The sequence below is a fragment of the Motacilla alba genome, chromosome 1A (assembly GCF_015832195.1).
Source record: "Motacilla alba alba isolate MOTALB_02 chromosome 1A, Motacilla_alba_V1.0_pri, whole genome shotgun sequence".
In the NCBI taxonomy this organism is placed as follows: domain Eukaryota; kingdom Metazoa; phylum Chordata; class Aves; order Passeriformes; family Motacillidae; genus Motacilla; species Motacilla alba.
The window spans coordinates 126,451-145,169 of NC_052031.1; the positions used below are offsets into that span (position 1 = coordinate 126,451).

General features: G+C 44.1%; 1 protein-coding gene across 4 annotated transcripts in view; it reads left to right on the top strand.

Moving 5' to 3' along the window:
- Positions 1 to 18,227, top strand: part of GOLGB1 (golgin B1) — a 39,937-nt gene extending 21,710 nt beyond the window's left edge. For all 4 annotated transcript variants that reach the window (XM_038155779.1, XM_038155781.1, XM_038155780.1 and 1 more), the window contains 10 exons: positions 368 to 5,319; positions 6,151 to 8,101; positions 9,549 to 9,727; positions 10,905 to 11,070; positions 12,154 to 12,285; positions 13,400 to 13,558; positions 13,691 to 13,788; positions 14,447 to 14,581; positions 16,096 to 16,201; positions 16,568 to 18,227. In XM_038155779.1, coding sequence (XP_038011707.1) covers positions 368 to 5,319; positions 6,151 to 8,101; positions 9,549 to 9,727; positions 10,905 to 11,070; positions 12,154 to 12,285; positions 13,400 to 13,558; positions 13,691 to 13,788; positions 14,447 to 14,581; positions 16,096 to 16,201; positions 16,568 to 16,702 — 8,013 coding nt within the window. In that variant the 3' untranslated portion in view covers positions 16,703 to 18,227. The remainder of the gene's footprint in view (positions 1 to 367; positions 5,320 to 6,150; positions 8,102 to 9,548; positions 9,728 to 10,904; positions 11,071 to 12,153; positions 12,286 to 13,399; positions 13,559 to 13,690; positions 13,789 to 14,446; positions 14,582 to 16,095; positions 16,202 to 16,567) is intronic.
- Positions 18,228 to 18,719: the final 492 nt, after the last annotated feature.

Sequence of the window (18,719 nt, forward strand, 5' to 3'; positions counted from 1 at the left end):
GAACTTAAACAGTTCAGAGTCATACTATCTTGCAATCAAGAGAGAAGGGGGGGGAAAGGGAAAAGGAAGTTGTCGGTATGGCCTGATCCTGAAGCCGGAATCTTTCATGCTGCAACTTCAGAAACTGAAATTAGCAGAAGTGACCTGGGAAGTCACGGAATCACAGAATAGTTGGGGTTGGAAAGGACCTCTGGAGGTCACCTAGTCCACCCCCACTGCCAAGACAGAGTTCCCCTGTTATTAGCAAGGCATCTGTTTATTGCAGAAGCCAGCTTGAGACAGCTACAAAGTGTGGAAAGCAGATACTTCCAGAAGTGGCCCTTTCACAAAATTCAAAGGAAAAATGATGCCTACCATTTTCTTTTAGGAAAGAACAGATGGATTTACCAATAGAAGCAAGCAGTTTACTGAGGAAAGTTGTCCGCCTGGAATTCTAGACTATATTGCTGCAGAGAAACAGAAGGAGCTGTCAGTTTTGCTGCTGGAACTGAAAGAAGCCCAAGAAGAAATAACTTTTCTGAAAGGCCAGCTCAAGGGACCCAGTGGCCAAACTTCTACAGGCAGCCAAACAGAAGCTAACCAGCTGGAAGAGAATTCACAGATACAGTGTCTGGAGAGGGAGGAGCAGAAGGCTCCAGATACACAGAGTGTCTCATTACTGAGAGAAACAGAAATGCAGCAAATTGGCTTTTTTCAGGAAAATGGGATCAGCTTTCAGGAAGAGCCTCAAGGAAGCCCTGGCACCTCTCAATCTCAAGAGCTGATCAAGTTACAAAACCAAATTACAGAACTGCAAATAATTCTGCAGAAATCAGAAGAATCCTTTAGGAAAGAACTAGGAGAAAAATGTGCAGAAATAAATAGGCTAAACCAGTTGGCTGAGGAATACAGGAAAAAAGGAGAGGATCCTGACAGTACATTTTGTGTTTTGACTGAAGAACAAGATCAGCTCTTGCGTCAGGCCAAAGAACTTTCTACCATAAGAGAACTGAAGGAGCAAGTGAAGCAACTAGAGGAAGAGCTAGCTCTTTCAGAAAAGCAGAGACTATCAGACAGTCAAAGCAGTCTTCTAAGAGAGCAAATCCAGAGCCTTAAAAATGAATTTAAATCCAAGGATATAAAAATTGAAGCTTTGCAAAAGGACTTGGATGAAGCACAACTTCAGCTTTCTGACCAGGACATGCAACTAAAGGATCTGAGAAGCCAGATTGAGACAAAGGAATGTGAAGTACTTGATCTAGGACAACTTTTGAGGAAGAATACCGCAGAGGTGGAAGAGCTTTCCCACAAGTTAACCTTAAAGGGGCACGAGGCAGCAAGCCTGGAACAGCTTGTTGCTGAGCACACCAGGTCTATAGAGAGCCTGCAACAAGCCTTGCAGGAAAAGGACCGACAGATGGCAGAGATCAGTGTCAGCATGTCTGAGAAAATGGTCCTGCTGAATGAAGAGAAATTTTCTCTAGGAAATGAGCTGAAGAGTCTTAAGGAGCAGACAAGTCTGTTATTAAAAGCCCAGGAAGAAAAAGAACAGAACATAGGAACAAAAGATACATGTCTGAAGTGTGGGGTATCCAAGCAGCAGAATGAGACAGAAGCAGTGAGTAAAGAAAATGAGGAATTAGTAAATCAAGTTGAACTTCTGAGAAAAGAAAATGAGCAAGTAAAGCGGAAGCTGCAAGCAGTACTTGTGAACAGGAAGGAGCTTCTGAAGAAGGTAACCAGATTGGAGAATGAATTAGAACAACTGAGTAGAGAACAAAAATCAGAAACCTCAGTGGCCCAGGCAGCTGCAGTGGAGGAAGACGTGAGAAGCATGATCAGCAAAGAAATGGGTCTTGAAAACCAGCCCCGTGAGGACTATCTAATTCAGCTGCTTTCTGAAAAGGAATCTGAGTTGCAGAGCATCTGCAAGGAAAAAGAAACTACTGAAGCACGACTGCAGGCAGGGATTGAGGAAATGAGGCAAAGCTTGCAAGATAAGGCAAACACTGCTTCAGTTACAGATGAAATAATGGAGCATCAGACAATTCCTGACAAAGTAACTAAAACCAATGAAAGCCCAGAAGATGAGGAAGAAAATGAGAAGCATAGTTCAGCAGGTACAAATCTGGAAGAAAAACAAAAGTCTGCTCTTAAAGAAAGGATTTCAGTTCTTGAACAAGAAAAAGAACAACTTCAAAAAAAACTTCAAGAAGCTCTTGTATCTCGCAAAGACACTATAAAAAAGGCTCAAGAAAAAGACAGGCATCACAGAGAACAACTGAAACAGCAAAAAGATGATTACAACATCCTGCAAGAACAATTTGATCAGCAAAGCAAAGAGAAGGACAGCATCCAGGCTCAGCTCAGACAGCTCCAAGAGCAGAAAGGATCAGCAGAGAGTGTTTTTAGGAGTCAAGGTAGGTTGGATTCTTCATGCATGGAAGCAGAAGATACAGCAAATAACAGGCTTGTACAAGTTGTAGATATTTCTGAGGAAGAGTGGAAAGAACACCTTGACAAATTGCAGACAGAGAAAGAGAAATTGGAATGTAATGTCAGCCATATGCAAAGGGAGCTTGCTCACAAATCAGAATTAATCTTTGATTTGCAACAGCACATAGCACAGTTGTTTGTAGAGATAGAAGGGCTGAAGAGAACCTCTGACCAAGCTGCAGCTAAGGGAGCAAGTCTTCAGACAGAATTGGAGGAAAATCAAGTAAAAATTTCTGGAGGGGCCACTCTGGAAGACTTGAAAATTCTTGTGCATCAAAAAGATGAAGAACTGGAATTTCTTAACCAGCAGTTAAAGGAGAAAAGTGACACTCTCAAGGATGTGCAAGCACAATTGCTGGAAAAAGAGGAATCAGTCCAAAGACTGTGTAGTCAGTTGGAGGCTCAGGCTCAGGTGCACGAGGAGCAAAGCAAGCGACTACAAATAGAGATGCTTGAAATTCAGGAGAAGCAAGAGGACAATGCAGAAGCAGCTAAGCAGAAGAATCAAATGCAGAGAAAGTTGCAAGCGGCACTTATCTCTAGAAAAGAGGCACTAAAGGAGAGCAAATCTCTAAAAGAACAGCTGGCTAATGCTAAAATTACTATTGACGATCTTTCTGTCAAGCTGACAAATATGGAAAGCCAAATATGTGGCCATGTTAAAGAAACAGATACCTTAACAGAAAAGTTAGTGTGCCTCACTGGAGAGCGAGAAAAACTTACTGCAGAAATTGATAAACTACTTAGAGAAAATCAGGATCTTGATGGATGCTGTAAAAACCTTACGCTTGCTCTGGATAGAGTTGTTCTAGAGAAGGAGGAGCTGGAGAAGGAGGTGGAATCATTGAAGAGCTTTCAAGCCACTGAGAGTTCTGAGTGGCAGGAGAAATACAAGGAGCTTCAGGGAGAATATGAAACTCTGCTGCAGTCATATGAGAATGTGAGTAATGAGGCTGAGCGAATTCAGCGTGTGTTGGAAACTGTGAGGCAGGAAAAGCAGGAAATTTTCATTCAGCTAAAAGGGGCTGAAGCAAAAAAACAGGAAACAGATAAGCAGCTACAAGAAGCTGGACAGGAGATTGATGAAATGAAGGAGAAAATGAGGAAATTTGCAAAATCAAAGCAACAAAAGATCCTAGAACTAGAGGAGGAGAATGAGAAGCTTAGAGCAGAGATGCATTTTACAGATGGAGAGCTGCACAGAACTGGAGAGAGCTGTGCAAACACTAGCCTGAAAGAAGACCTGGAGTGCTCTAGGAGGGAGTGCCAGTCTCTTTCTACTCAGCTTGAGACAGTAATGGCTGAAAAGGAGTCTCTTAATCAAGAGATTGTGGACTTGAAGTGCCTTTTGCAGGTAACAGAGTCTAAGCTGAAGGAAAGCAGAGAACTTGTAGACAGGTATGTTGCCCAGCAGACAGCAGGGGAAGAAACTAATAAGGCAGTTGCCACACCATCACCAATGGAAGAGTCTGGAAATCAAGTGGAGATATCTTTTCTACCAGAACCTCCTGCTGCAGAGCTGGAACAAGAGACATTTGAAAGTGATAGACCTTGTGAGGATCTTGGTCTCTACAGACAGCAAATAGCTGAGCTCACCAAGCGAATCGCTGAGATGGAAGATAATAGAAGGGCTTCAGAGCAACAGCTGGGTGACATCCGCAGGTGTGTTGAGACTTTAGCAAGTGAGAAAAGGGCTTTAGAGCACCAAATGGGAGAGAAAGTCCATGAAATGAATGATTTGCAGGCTACAGTAGCAAAGATGGAGCAAATGGTCCAAGAAGCCAGAGACGACCTCATCAGAATGACAGCACTGAAGGATGCTCTAGAGGCTGAAAAGGATGACTTGGAAGAAAGGCTCATGAATCAGCTGGCAGAACTTAATGGAAGTATTGGAAACTATCAGCAAGATGCAACAGACTTCCAAATCAAAAATGATCAACTGAAACATGAGCTTCAGAGTTTGCAGAGAATGATGCATGAACTGGAGGAGGAGAAAAGTCAGATGGCAAAGGAGAAAAGCAAAGCAAGTTCAGAAAAGCAAAAGGAACTTGTAGAAAAGCTAAAATACAATTGGAGAGGAGAAAGCAGCACACATATAAAGGAGCTTCAAGAACTGCTGAAACAGAAACAGCAGGAGATTAGGCAGCTGCAGAAGGACTGTATCAAAAGCCAGGAAAAGAGCAGTAGTTTAGAAAAAACTGTTAAAGCTCTGGAATTTCTGCAGAGTGAGACTCAGAAAGAGGTAGAAGCAGCCAAAGAAACTTCAGCTAAAGCAGTTGAAGACACCAAGAAAGCCCAGGCAGAGCTTGCTCACTGCAGAGTAGTGTTGGATGACACTCAGAGTGAGGCAGCAAGGGTTTTAGCTGAGAGTATCAAAGTGAAAGAAGAGTTGCAAGCAAACAAAGAGCAAATTAAAATTCAAATGAAGAAAAAGGATGAGGACTTTGAGAGAAGACTGGAACAAGAAAAAGACAAGCACTCAAAGGAGATGAAAAACATGGAAGCAAAGCTGGCAACATTGCAGAGGGAGAAGGACCATATGGAAACAACAGTTGGTGATCTGCAAGACTCCCTGAAGACAAAGGATCAAGAAGCCAGGCAACTGGAAGGCAATCTAAACAAAACACTAGCGCAGCTTGCAGCCTTCACCAGGAGCATGTCTTCCCTTCAGGATGATAGGGATAGAGTGATAGATGAATCAAAAACATGGGAGAAGAAATTCACTGAAACTATTCAAAAGAAGGAAGAAGAAATACGCTGTAAAGAGGAAGCTTGTACTGTGCTACAGGACCAGGTGAAACACATGACCATGCGTGTGGAAGAACTCCAGACTCATATATCCAGGTAAATAAGCTGTGTCAGGGGAGGTTTATCAGGAAAAGGTTACTTTGTATTTGTTATCTGCACAAGGACATGGGGTGATCACTCTAGAATAGTCCTTCTTCACATCCTTAGGATACCTATGTTAAATCTGTTCTCTGTGGCAAGCACTCACCATCTGATTACTTTCCAGAGTATTTAAAATTTCAGATTAATTAAAGAGTTTCTTTTGCACTGAGTTTTTGCACTGAGAAGTCAGGAGAGCATTGGGATATATAATTCCAGTTTAGAACCAAAATAAATTTTGAGGGGAAGATGGAGCTGTGGAAACCTGTCAAAATGTGTATACATCTGTGTATTTCCAAAATTCAAAACCAAACCATTCTTACATGAATAAAATTGTTTATATATATACATTATATATATATATATATATATATATATGCTTTATCTTTGCATGATGAAGCATTAAATGGACATCAAAGGTATCAGAACAGCAATTTCATTGTGGGGTGGTGTGTAGTTGTTTTTATTGTTAGCTACAATGGATTACAGAAGTAATGTAATGACAGGGAGGTGATAATATTCAGTGTTTAAGTGAACACTTCTTTCAGTATTGACATGAACAACTTTAAAAGAATATATTCCCCTGCCACCACCCCTTTAAGGCAGTAGTACAGTCAGAACTTTAAAAGATATCTTGAATTTTAAATGGAGAGATATTTCCAGCTTGCTTTCTTTAAGTAAAACAAATTCTGTGGCTTTTCTAAATTAGTATAAGAACAGAGTTAGTGTGGGTTTAGGTACTGAGATACTTTGTGGATGTTTGACCAACTTAATATTTTCTCTTTTCAGGCTGGAATGCAACAAGAAAGACTGGGAGGCTGACTGCAGGAAGGAGATTCAGCATCATCAAAAGACATGTGAAATATTGCAGGAGGAAAAAAAAGAGCTTTTGACTCAGCTTGAAGGGTCTCAGGAACTGTACAGCAAGTCTCAGAATGAACAGCAGGAACTGGAGTCAGAAATCAGCAGCCTAAGAGACCAGCTTGCTGACTTACAGAATTCCTTCACCAAATCTGAGCTGGCCAGGGAAGAGCTGGGGACTGTGGTCAAGCAACAAGAGATGAGTATCCAGAATTTTAAACTCAACTGTGAGCAGCTTGAAGCTGACCTGCAGGCTTCCAAGGACCTAACAAATAAGCTGCATGAAGAAACCAGTGCCAAAGATCAAAAGATCATGAGTTTGCTGTCTGCCAAGGAAGAAGCAGTGATGGCTGCTCTAGCTGAATTACAGCAGCAACATTCTGAAGAGATGAAAGAGTTGGAGTGTAGGCTAAGTAAGGAGGAAGATAATAAAAAAGCCTTGGAAAATGAGAAGAACAAATTTCTTGACAAACTCAATCATCTCACTGAAAAGATGAAGATAAGCAGAGAAGAAAGTAAGCAGCAGAAGGCACAGCTGGACTCCTTCACCAAGTCCATGTCCTCTCTGCAGGACGACCGAGACCGCATTCTGAGGGACTACAAGCAGCTTGAAGAACGCCATCTGGTTATAATCTTGGAAAAAGACCAGCTAATTCAAGAGGCTGCTGCTGAAAACAACAAGCTCAAGGAAGAAATGAGAAGTTTCCATAGCCAGATGGATGACCTGAACTCTGAGAATGCCAAGCTGAATGCAGACTTGGTGCAGTACAGAGAAGACCTTAACCAAGTGATTTCAATAAAGGACTCCCAGCAGAAGCAACTTCTCAAAATACAGCTTCAGCGGATCCAAACTCTGGAAAATGAGAAGGCAACCATAGAAACACAGCTGAAAGAGTCTCAGCATACTCAGGATGATCTCAGGAAGTGCATGGAGGCCTTAAGAGAGGATAAAGTCAATATGTCTCAAGAGATTGAAACTCTTATGTCCTCTCTGTCGCGGGTGCAGAGTGAGATGGCAGCGTTACATGAGGGGAGTCCCATCGTGGAGTGTCAAGCAGAACTGAAGGCTCGAGAGAAAGAGGTACAGCAACTGAGTCATGAGCTTTCCCTCTCCCAGAAAAGAATAAGAGAACTTGAGGGGGAGCTAGAATGTGTTCAGAGGGATGCAGCCAAGAGAGTGGGAGAGGCTGAGAACAGGCTTCGGAAGGAATTGAAGCACCTGCATCATGATGCAGGAATAATGAGGAACGAAACCGAGACAGCTGAAGAGAGAGTAGCGGAGTTGGCACGGGACTTGATGGAAATGGAACAGAAATTGCTTGAAGTCACAGATGAAAACAAAGATCTCAGAGCTCAAATTCAGTCTTTTGGGAGGTCCATGAGCTCTCTTCAGGATAGTCGAGACCAGGCCAATGAAGAGCTTCATATTTTGAAACAGAAATATTCTGCAGACTTAGAGGATCAAAAGAGTCTAGTGCAGAATCTTCAGAAACAGATGGCTCAGCTACAAGAGGAGCAACGTTCCACTGTCAGGGACCGAGATAGGGTCAGGTCTGAGCTGACAGAACTGCAGAAGGCTATTGATGAAAGAGGTCTCTTGGCCCAGATTGAGGAACTTAATCAGCAGCTCAGAGCTAAAGATGATGAGCTTCTCCACTTGTCTTTGGAATTGGAAGGCTCTTCCAACCAAGTCAAATCTTTCTCCAAGGCTATGGCAAGCCTGCAGAATGACCGAGACCGTCTGCTGAATGAATTGGACAAAACACGTAAGATTGAAGAAGTGAAACAGCAAGCAGAAGGGAGCATTTCCACCACTGCTTCGGAAGTGCAGAGTCTGAAGAAGGCACTGGCCTCCTTGCAGAGTGACAGAGACAGAGTAGTAAGTCCATGTTCTCTATTCCTGCTCTTACTTTAAGCACCACAGGAGGTTTGGATCTTCAAGTCTTAAAATTCAGCAGGCTTAGGTCTGGTAATTGCAATGCGATGCATAGATCAGGCTGCATCTTCATGGAATCACAGAATACTTGAGATTCAAAGGGTCTTCTGGAGATCTAGAGATCCTCTAGTACAACCCCCCCTGCAGAAACAAGGCTTGCTGGAATAGGTTGCTCTGTACAATGTTCTGTTGGGTTTTGAGTATCTCCATCAGTAAATATTCCACAGCTTCTCTGGCCAACCTGTTTTTTCATGTATCTGAAAACGGTTTCCAGAATTAGTTTCTCCCTCACTTTCCCAGGGATGGAGATGAGGCTGACCGGACTGCAGGTTCACAATTCTCCTTTCTTGCCCTTCTTGTAGGTAGGGATGACATTTGCTTTCTTCCAGTCTTCAGGAACCTCTTGGGTCACCATGACCTTTCAAAGGTAATGGAGTTGCCTCCCAATGTCCTCAGCATTTGTGGGCATGCTCCATCAGACCCCATGGATCTGGTATGGGCCATCGGTATTATTTTCTCTGGCATGGAGGCTGTGATTCCATTGTTAACTTCCCAGGGTGGTTTTTCTGTTAGCTTGGTTTGAAATGTGAAATCATGGAAATAAGGTCCCTGTTAACCTGCATAGTTCACATCTATGTCAGCTCATTTGATTTGCCTTAGATTTCTAAGAGAGGCTAGAACAAAGGCTTGAGTTTCCTCCTCCTCTTGGCAGCTGGCTTTCAAGGCAGGTACCAGACATTGCAGATTCCTTTTGACATTCCTCCCTGTACACTGGATGTGTCTGTGTTTGTATAGTCTCTGGCACAGTGCAGCCCAGTTCTCCTTGCTGGTTGGAAGACAAACTTTGACAGTCATGTCCCGCTGCCGCTCGTTGAGCACTGTCCTGTCTCCAGAGTCAGCCATGTCTTCTTGTCTTCAAAAACAATTGCAGTGATGCATGTGTAACAAAAATTTATTTCTAATTGTAGCCTGACTGAATTGGAGAGCCAAAAAGATTTTACTTATCAGTTTCCTGGTGTACAGTAAATACCAACTTCAGGAGTTATGCTTAACCAGCTCCTTGTGTGTCACTTAGTTTTCCTCTGAATACGATAAAGACTCCAGGCTACAATATTAATTTTGTTAATGTATTTCACATCTTCATGGGAGGGCTCAAAACTCACTGCCCTCATTACCAATAGAATTGTCTGAGGGCTTTTTTTCTGAGCAGTTTTTAGTACACTGCTGTATTTGATGATTCCATTGTTAGTTCCTCTGTCATCTGAATGTGACCCTTTTCTCCCTCCAGACACCACAGTAAGAAATGCTCTTAAGCAGTTCTAAGTAATAAAGTAAGTAATAAGTAATGCTTGCTCAGCTGTCACACAATGATGTTTCTCTTTAATTCCAGGTAAGAGAGCTGGAGAATCTGCAGCAGCAATACATCCTGGTCGGGGTGGAAGCTGCTGAGAATTCTCGCTTAAAGGCACAGCTGCAGCAGTGGGAGCAAGAGGCAGACAAACAGCTTCGTCTGCAAGAACAGCTGAAGCAGGAAGGAGTTGTGTACCAGCAGGAGCTCCAGCAGCTCAGGTGAGCTGTCTGTCTGCTTCCTGCCTTGGTGAGGTTGCAAATGTGTTTGTTTCTCTCAAAGAGCAGTTATGGGCAGAGGAGGAGGGAATGCTGAGAACCTCAGCCTGGACTGTGCCAGGTGACACTGAGCACTCTGTCCTGGCCAGGAGAGGACACGTGATTCCCTTTGCCCAGCTTGTGCCTCAGAATTACCGCCCAGCAGCTTGGAGGTCAATGTCTGTGTGAAATAGATCAGGGATGTTTTTGCTTTTATTTCCTTCATCCAGTGGTGGTCAGTATCATCTGTTGGAGAGGAAACTGAGGCTATTTCTTGTATTGGAGCTTATGTATATGATCACAGTACTCTCCATTCCAGGCTGCTGCTGAACACTCTTTATTATCCCACTGATACCATAGTTTAGAGCATACTAATTTTGTATGGCTGTCTAATCCTTTATTTCACTTGCTCTATGTCTTCTAGTTTGGTTTTTTTTAAACTCTGTAATTCAAGTCTAGTAAAATTGTCTTCTCCAACTGGACTAAAACTAGTCAGACAAATATGCTCTGTTCTGAAAACAGAGGGCAATGCTTTCAGATATTTCAGAGATCCATTTAAGAATGCCTGAGGCTTGAATGAAAAGGGTAGGATTTTCTTTGTGGAAAGGTCTATGGCTTATCTCTGTCCAGAGTGATATAAAAACTTGTAGTTCTCTCCCCCGCCTCCAGTCTGACCCTCAAATTAACCCTGCAGATCTCGTAAAGTTTGAAGCATCTTACAAATTTTATTTATTTTGACAAAAGAACAGGAGGTTCATTTCCTGTGCAGCTTTTACACTGTACATGAAGTGATGGCCTCAGGTTGGTGTGGTGGGATCAGTACTGTGAGTCTGGTGCACATGTGACTGTGCAGAGGAATTATTATGGGGACAAGTGGCATTTTCAGTGACTTCCTTGACAAAACTCTGTACAGTTGTCCAGAAACACAGCACGGAACAATCCAAAGGGTTCAACCAAATACAGAAAACTTCCTTTAACCTGCTAACTTAAGTGTGTTGTTTTGGCTTGGCTTGGTTATAAAATTTCGTGTCTAGCATGAGGTGATGATTGAATCACCCTTGGCTCATTCTTAGCTGGGTACCTGGTCATCATAAGTCATACTGGTAACTTCCTTGTAACTTCTCTTGTTTATACTGGACAGACAGGAGAAGACCACCTGGGAAAAGCAGAGCAGCAGCATGAAGGAGCAGTACCTGATGGCCATTGCAGAGAAGGACAAGCAGCTGAGCCATTTACAAAGGCTCACACAGGAAATGAGGCTGCCCTTCAGCAAGTCTCAAACCATAGAGGAACAGCACCAAAGCAAGGTGGGTGGAAAGATACAGATTGTTTACTGGAAATGTGAAGCTTGAAACTCAACCAGAAGAGCATGTGTTGCCTGTATCCAGCTCCTGCAGACTGCAGCATTGGATGTGGTTGTGAGGTCTCCAGAGATAATACCAACAGTCTAACTTGCGTCACTGAAAGCTGTAGAAATTATGGCATACCCTTAAGTGCTCTTCATTAAGTTCCTGGTTTCCAGTGTTTCAAGAAAGGGTAAAAGAGACAGGGCTTCCTAGGCCCCTTGGGTCTTTTGTAGCAGAATGGAACTTCTCAGGTGTGTATTCTGGCTGGTTTAGAATTGCCCTCTTGCACGGTCTTTGAATCTAAGATTTTCTGTCTTAGTTCTCATTTTAATGTCAGATCTTCATTTTTAAGTTTTCTATTGATTTTTTCTTGCTGTTTTTACTGTATCAGGGATCTACAATCCTGGTTAAAGCCCAGAGGAGCTGAGGCTTGAACACTGCACCTTCTCTCTTATTCCCCCTGTATGCAGTCCTAAAAGTGGAGTGGAATGTGTTTGGTATTTTGTTTGTCTAGGGAAGGCTGCATGCACAGTGCAGTGCATCAGAGCCAAGACAGAACTCTCCCACCCATGTCTGCAATGTCCCAGTGGTTTATGTCAGTGGAGGGGGCTGCAAATCTCCTTTATCCCTTTGATACACCCATGCATATGTGGAAAGAAAAAGCTTGAACAATGTTCATGTGATGCTTTCCAGGAGGATTCTTCAGTGCTGGCCTTCTGGTCTTTGCTGATTAGATCAGTGTGGACATTGCTTTAGGTTTTTGTTTGTTTTTTCTTTTCTCATTCATGTGCTTTTTTTTTTCTTCTTGTGTTGCAAACACAAGAAGCAGGACCCATCATATGTGCAAGTTTGGTCATCTTTCCTGACTGTTTGTATTTTCAGATGGCTTTTAGGATATTCCCATTTGCTCTTTTGCCTGAGCAGAGCAAGTTCCAGGTCTAGGAATAATGTTAGGTTTGACCTTGGAATACTGAAAAGGGAGGAGAAACACAAGAGCGAGTTGTCACATGTGCAGTATATTTTTCATTGTTCTTTCCTTGGCAGACATCTCCAGAAGCCCTGAAAGGGGACTTTTCAAGCCCAGAAGCAGAGATGAAACACCTCCAGGCCCAGCTAAGTGACAGTCTGAAAGAACTGCACCAGAAGGAGCTCAGAATTCAGCAGTTAAACAGCAAGGTACTGATAGGTCTTATACTTGCTTGCAGTAAGGGACAAGGAATGTGGAGAGGGTTTGGCTGGAATAGGGCTTGGGAAGCAGGAATGAATCTGTCCTTGCAGGCACTCAGTGAAGTAACACAACATCAGAAATACATCTCTCAGAAGAGCAGTGCTGGAATCACGGTGATGGATTCACTGCTGCTGAACAGGGCTGCCACAGCAGCAGAGCCCATGTCCCACATGCTCTGCTCTCAGTGAGCAGCTGTGAGAGCCAGAGCACTGCAGAGAGAAGCCATGAGTGGGACAGCTGTTCTGTATGGACCAGAAGGATATCCAGGCCCCAGGCAGATCCCATCCAGCAGGCTCAGTGACCGGGTCTGAACCAGCAGCTTTTCTGCCACTGCCATTTAGTGCCCTTTCTCCCAGGTGACCAAAGGGAGAAAGGAGGAAGGAAGAAGGCAGGGGAGGAAAAAAAGAGGTGGCAGAAGGGGAGAGGGGAGGAGAGAAGACAGATGGAGGGGACAGTGGAGGAAAGAAGTTGGATGGGGGAAATGAAGGCCAGACAAAGGGACCAGAGAGCGAGACCATATGAAGAAAGTTGTTTACAGGTTCCATGTCTATTGTCAGAAGCACTTACTAGCCTCCTGCTTTCTGAGCTGCTGAAGGAAGGCCCTCCTTGGGAAGGCAAGCTTGTCATCTTCACTTCTGCCTGCCAGCTTGAAACACTTCCTGCATTTCAGTGCAGAATCACAGTCAGTCAATTCCCACACTGAAATGGAAGACCCAGAATTTATCCATTTTCAGAAGGAGAGCTGTGTTCAAGGAGAAAGTGAGAATATAAAATAATAATTTACTGATGATAGTCCTGAAAGGTTTAGGTCAATATCAGCACTTCAGAAATTTTTTTCTGGACATGTAGTATTCTGTACGTCTCTCTGATGTTTTGAGACTCCTGTTGCAGAAACCTTTGCCACAGGCTACTCTTGGAGATTGTCACTGGTCTTTTGACATTAGTGATGGGCAGCATGGCAGTTATATGTTCTCAAGAGAACTCTTACCCTCAACTAGACAGAGAAGAATTTTGCTTTCACAAAATCAATTTCTTTGCTTGTTGATTGTGTTCTCTTCTCAGCTATCTCAGGTTTTTGAGGAGAAAAATGCCCTCTCCCTCCAGCTCCGAGGGAGCAGTCGGAGCACCTGTGAGAGCCACCAGCACTACAGCGAGGTCCTGAACCGCTGCCTAGTGCTTGAGAGGCAGCTCCAGGAGCTGCAGGCTGCAGACAAGAGCATGGTAAGGGGGCTGGGCTTGCTGCACAACGGGGAAAGGCTCATTTCAAGTGGCTCTGCAAACTGTCCAGCATTGTAGTGGGTGTGTGTCCTCTTCATTCAGTGCAGTTTGTAGTACATTCCTGTGTTCTTTCAGGAGCTGTTTGCAACAGATGCTGCTCCAGGAGCACCCCAAGAAAAGAATGAGTCACAGAGAGGCACTTACACACCTGAACTGCAGGAGCTGCAGCTGAGGTAAAGAAAGTCTGAGAAAACAGGGGTGGGGATGTTGGTCCTGATGGAGGCCTAGAGGCTAGTGATGAGCCTGATGCTTTTACTCTGCACCAGAGTGTTGGGAAAACTCAGTCCCACACTAGGATCTTGTGGACTTGGAGGAACTGTCATATGCACTTATTAGCTGTCACTAGTTATCTCTTTGGATTAAAGCTTCAAAAAACACAGGGATAACATACAGCAGCAATGCCAGCCAAACCAGCATCTTGGATCTGGTAGGCTGCATCCTCAGTAGCTGCTGAAGTATATCAATGGTCCTGGTTTCAGGGTTGTAGCCTGAGAGTGTGTCGGGAATTGAGATGTAGCACAGGATTCCATGTAACCTTCTGAAACTAAGATCTAGCACATGATTCCTCAAACCCTTTCAAAATAATTTTCAGAAGGTGGAGCCTTGGTGACAGAGGCAAGGAACTCCTTCCTGATGTGAAACAGAAGCTTCAAGAGGTTTATCTTCTCTCACGTTTTCCAAATAGTTTATATATAGTAAAGATGACTAAGTCTTCTGTTGAGCTGGGAGGTAATTTGAGTCTGTTCACACACTGCATCAGTGGATACAATAGAAACACAGTGATCCATGATTTGGGCCTTTTGTGGCATATGCTTGGTTATTTTCTGACAGGTTGTCTGAAACAGAACATTTACATAGCAGCACAAAGCAGGATATGAAGTATTTGGAGGAGCAGCTGCAGGAAGAACAGGACCGTCGTCTTGCTGCAGAGGAGGCGCTTTTTGCAGCACAGGATCAGATCAGGAGGTGAGGCAGCTTGAGCAAACGAGCACTATCACCACAGAGGTGTAGGTGTGCTGGTTCTAGCTCTGTTTTTCATATGTGCTTCATCACATCCTTCTGTCAAATGGCACGGGTGGCACAGAGACAACTACCATGTCTGTCACAGAATCACAGAAAGGTTGAGGGTGGGGGTCCAAAGGGGGTTGAGGTGGAGGGGCCTCCAAAGACCATGCGGCCCAGCCCCCTGCTCAGCCTAGGCCCAGTTGCCTGGGACCATGTCCAGATGGCTGTTGAGTATCTCCAAAGAGGAAGACTTCACAACCTCCCTGAGCAGCTGTTCCTTCAATTGTAGGCAGATAGGAGGAGACAAATGATTAGACATTAAGACAAGTTCTGTCTAGAAATTAGATGCCAACTTTCTCGATTAGTTAAATTAACTACTGGAAAATACAATTTAGAGACTGAGCATTGGGTGCAGGCTGAAGAGGAGTTCTCATGCTTCCAGGGGATTTGTCTGCTCAGTAAGCACCTGTTTATCCTGCCTGAAACAGTTTTGACTTGAAGAATGTCGCTCATTTTTAATGTATTGCAAATTAATATCAACTTTTCATTAATTTGGTTATTGAGAAACAATTAAAGACTTAGGACTTTCGTCCACCTTTCCCAGGCTTAGTTTCAGCCTAGACCCCTGTCCTGTCCCGTGCCCAGCATCCAGCACTGGGGTCTGCACTGCACAGGGCTCTGCCTATCTCAGGGCACTGCACAGATGCCCTGAGAGTCAGCAGAGCAAAGGCAGCTGATCTGGACTAGATGTTGGGATTAGGATGCAGTGAGCAGAAGGTTCAAAATGCTTGATTCTCCTCATTGACTATGGAGGGGGTTTTAGCACATGACCTGATTGTAGGCACATGTGCTGTGCATTTCCTGGTAGTTCAAATAACTGGAGTTATGGACTAGTGGAGTCTCTTACATGAAAACAATGCCTTTCTTCTGACACACTTGCTGATTTAGGCAAAAAACAATGGTCTATATGGAAGAATTCTGGATGAAGTTCCCTGGTGATTGCTACAAGGTTTGGACACCTATAGCTCCTTCTGGCATTAAAGTCTATGAAAGCCTCCTGCAGCTGATCTCAGTAATGAGCCATAGCCCCAGGATGTGACTGCTGCCTCTGTCACTAGAAAATAGGAAGAACCAGCACTATTCCAGCCAGAGCTGGCTTCCAGAATAATTTCATAGCATTTCAAGCATACATGTGTATTATCTGCCCTGGCTTCTTTCAAGTTGCACTATAAAATTTCACTTGAAAGGAAGAAGGACTCCTGCTAGCTGGCCCACCCTGTTCTTTTGCTCAATGTGAGCTCAGGAGGCATGAGACCTGTTCAAATGGAACCAGCTCTTGGCAAGTGAAGCCAGGGCTTGCTTGCAGGAGTTGATTCCTTTTTTGAGAAATACCTTTTTTCCTAAGCTTGATTACAATGTTGATTTGGGACATCATAATTAAAAAACTGAATTTAATTTCATATTTGTTGTGGCAGGTTGCAGTCAAGTGAGTGGTCGTCTTCCTTAAGTGCCAGCATTGATATGACTCCAGGTCACGAGCGGTCCTTGCTGATCGACTCCATGGATAATAATTCCAGCAGAGTAAGAATTTAACATTCACAGCTGTAAATTATGTGAGCCCCAGCTGATTCAAGAAACTGTGAACCTACAGCACTCAAGTTCCTCTGTAGACACACATAAATCATTCGGGGACTGTGTCGTTTTTGTGCTCTCACCATGCTGAAAACAAAACTGGATAGGGCTGGTTCATGGACAGCCTGCAGAGAGCAGGGGCAGGGGAACATTTAATGAGGATTGCCCTAGTGTTAGGATCTGACAGTGGAGCAATTTGGGGAAGGTTTATACTCATTAGCTTAAACTTATCTCCATGGTCTGGAGAGCTCTGAATGAAGGCAGCTGGGGCCACAGGCATTCTTTGTAGTGACTGCTCTCTCTTTACTCTTCCAGACCCGGAGTACTCCTGGACTACGACGCCTGTTACACTCTCTCTTTTACTCCCGGGCCCACTTGCCCCTGCTGGTGGCCATGTATCTGCTTGTTCTCCATGTCCTGCTCTTCCTGTGCTTCACAGGCCACCTGTGAATAGGAGTGACAGCTTTTCCTCGAGCCTCAGCCCTGTGCGTGCTGAGGGCCTGCACGCCCTCACAGAAGGGCAGCACTTGCCCCAGCTGCAGCTTTTCCCAAACCAGCCCTGAAGCAGCAGCTGCACCCAGCACCTGCTGTCAGTGCTGGGGAGCTGCTCCCAGGAGATCTGCGCTTCCCTCGGTGTTTCTACGTGAGTGGTTCATTTTCTGAGCGAGGGTTGTGCTGCAAGCCTCAAGGACAGCATCTGTTCCTGTACCTGGAAGCAGCACCACTCATTTTACATAGTATTGTGCTGCAGTAGGAATAAGAAAAATACTCTTGAGTTGCTGCAGTACTTCAGCACTCCTAAAACTGCACAATCTTCTCCCTCTTAGGCTGAATCCATGAGTGGGGTTGGGGGAACACTGCAGCTGGATATAAAAGAATTGTCTTCCCTTTCTTCCACCCCTTAGATTTGCTCCGTGGCTCAGAGCTGTCTGAAATGCATATCCTAAGGAAGTTATGGGCACTTTAAGGAATGTGAATTTTAAAATAATGTTTCCTGCTCAGTTGCATCTCCTGTTGAAGAAGGGCCAAAATTAGTATATCTGGCCCTGGTGAGCATTCCATTTAAAATCAGTCATATGTCTGCCCTGACAAGCCTGTAAAATAATGCCAGTAATTTAGTTATTTAAAAGGAATAGGAAACATGAAATCTTTTAGCTCTTAAGTTAAAAATCCTCCTATTTATAGCATTTGTGCACCTCTTATGATGGAAGGTGCTGCCTTACCGCTAGTAGAGCAGCCCTGCTCCTGCCTTCTCATCCCCTAAATACTCGTCACGAACCTGCACAGGCTGTGTTGAAGGGGTCCATAATGTGCTGTGTGAGCCCAAAGCAAATGCAGAAACTCCAGAAATAAACTCTCTCCTTTGTGCTGAGGAAGGAGCCAGAGTTCTAAAACCTTCTGGTTTTAGAACCCTCTGGTGTAGAAAGCTGGTGCTGGTGTTTGGGCATGTTTGGACCCAAATCAAATGATGCAGATGGACTGAATATTTTATGATATATGAAAATATGGATATATTTCCATGTGTTTTCTAAAAACCTCCTGAATTTGAGACTGCCCTCTTCCAAAAGGAGAATGTTGAATGCAAAGGAAGTTCAGTAGCATTCGCTGTCAGATCCTGAGTGGTCATTTCATTCAGAGTACTGGCCAGGAGAATCCTGTCTGCCTCTTAGTAGAGCATTAACAGTCACATTTTTCCCATGGGAAAGAGGGAGTTCTTTTGATATTGCTGGTAAACTAAGCTGCTCTAGCCAGTGCAGAAAGCCTGTTCGAGGGTGGATTGATTTCACTGGTAGCTAAACCAGCTGGATCTCTGGCAGGTCCAGAGCACTGGCACTAGATATCCTCTTGTGGACCGTCTGTGATTATCAGTGTGAACTTCCTCTAACTATGTCAAATTCGGTGACCAAATAGTTTGTCTATAGCTTCCTGGGGTATGAACTCCTGTATGTATAATAAAGTTTATTTTTCAGATGGAGTTTGTGTAACATTGCCGTGTAACTGTGCTAGTGGAGGGTATAGTGCTCCTGTATCAGCACACCTTGTGTGGAACACAGTGGGACTGCAGGTCTCCTTTGTGAGCGCTGCCTTGTGTCATGGTTGCAGAAGCTGTTTCTTTATACAATGTGAATGCCTAGGTGATGACCTTTTTTCCCTATCTCACCTCTGGCTCAGCCTTTTTCAGCTGACAGAATAAGGAAATAACACTTGAATGGGCAATGTCTCATGGCAGAGACGTGTGGAACTAATGATTTTAAGACCCCTTCCAATACCTACTTGGGTTTGTTTTTCCACATTTGCCTGAACACTGCACCTTGTTAGAGTTGTGTAACCCCAGGACAGATAGAGAAGATGGCAACAGTGGGCTAGAATGTGCTGGTCATTCAGATGGGACAGTTCAACTGTCACAACTTCCTGTAGCCAAAACCAGGTACCTTTGTTCATAGTCACTACTGCAGTCCCCTACCAC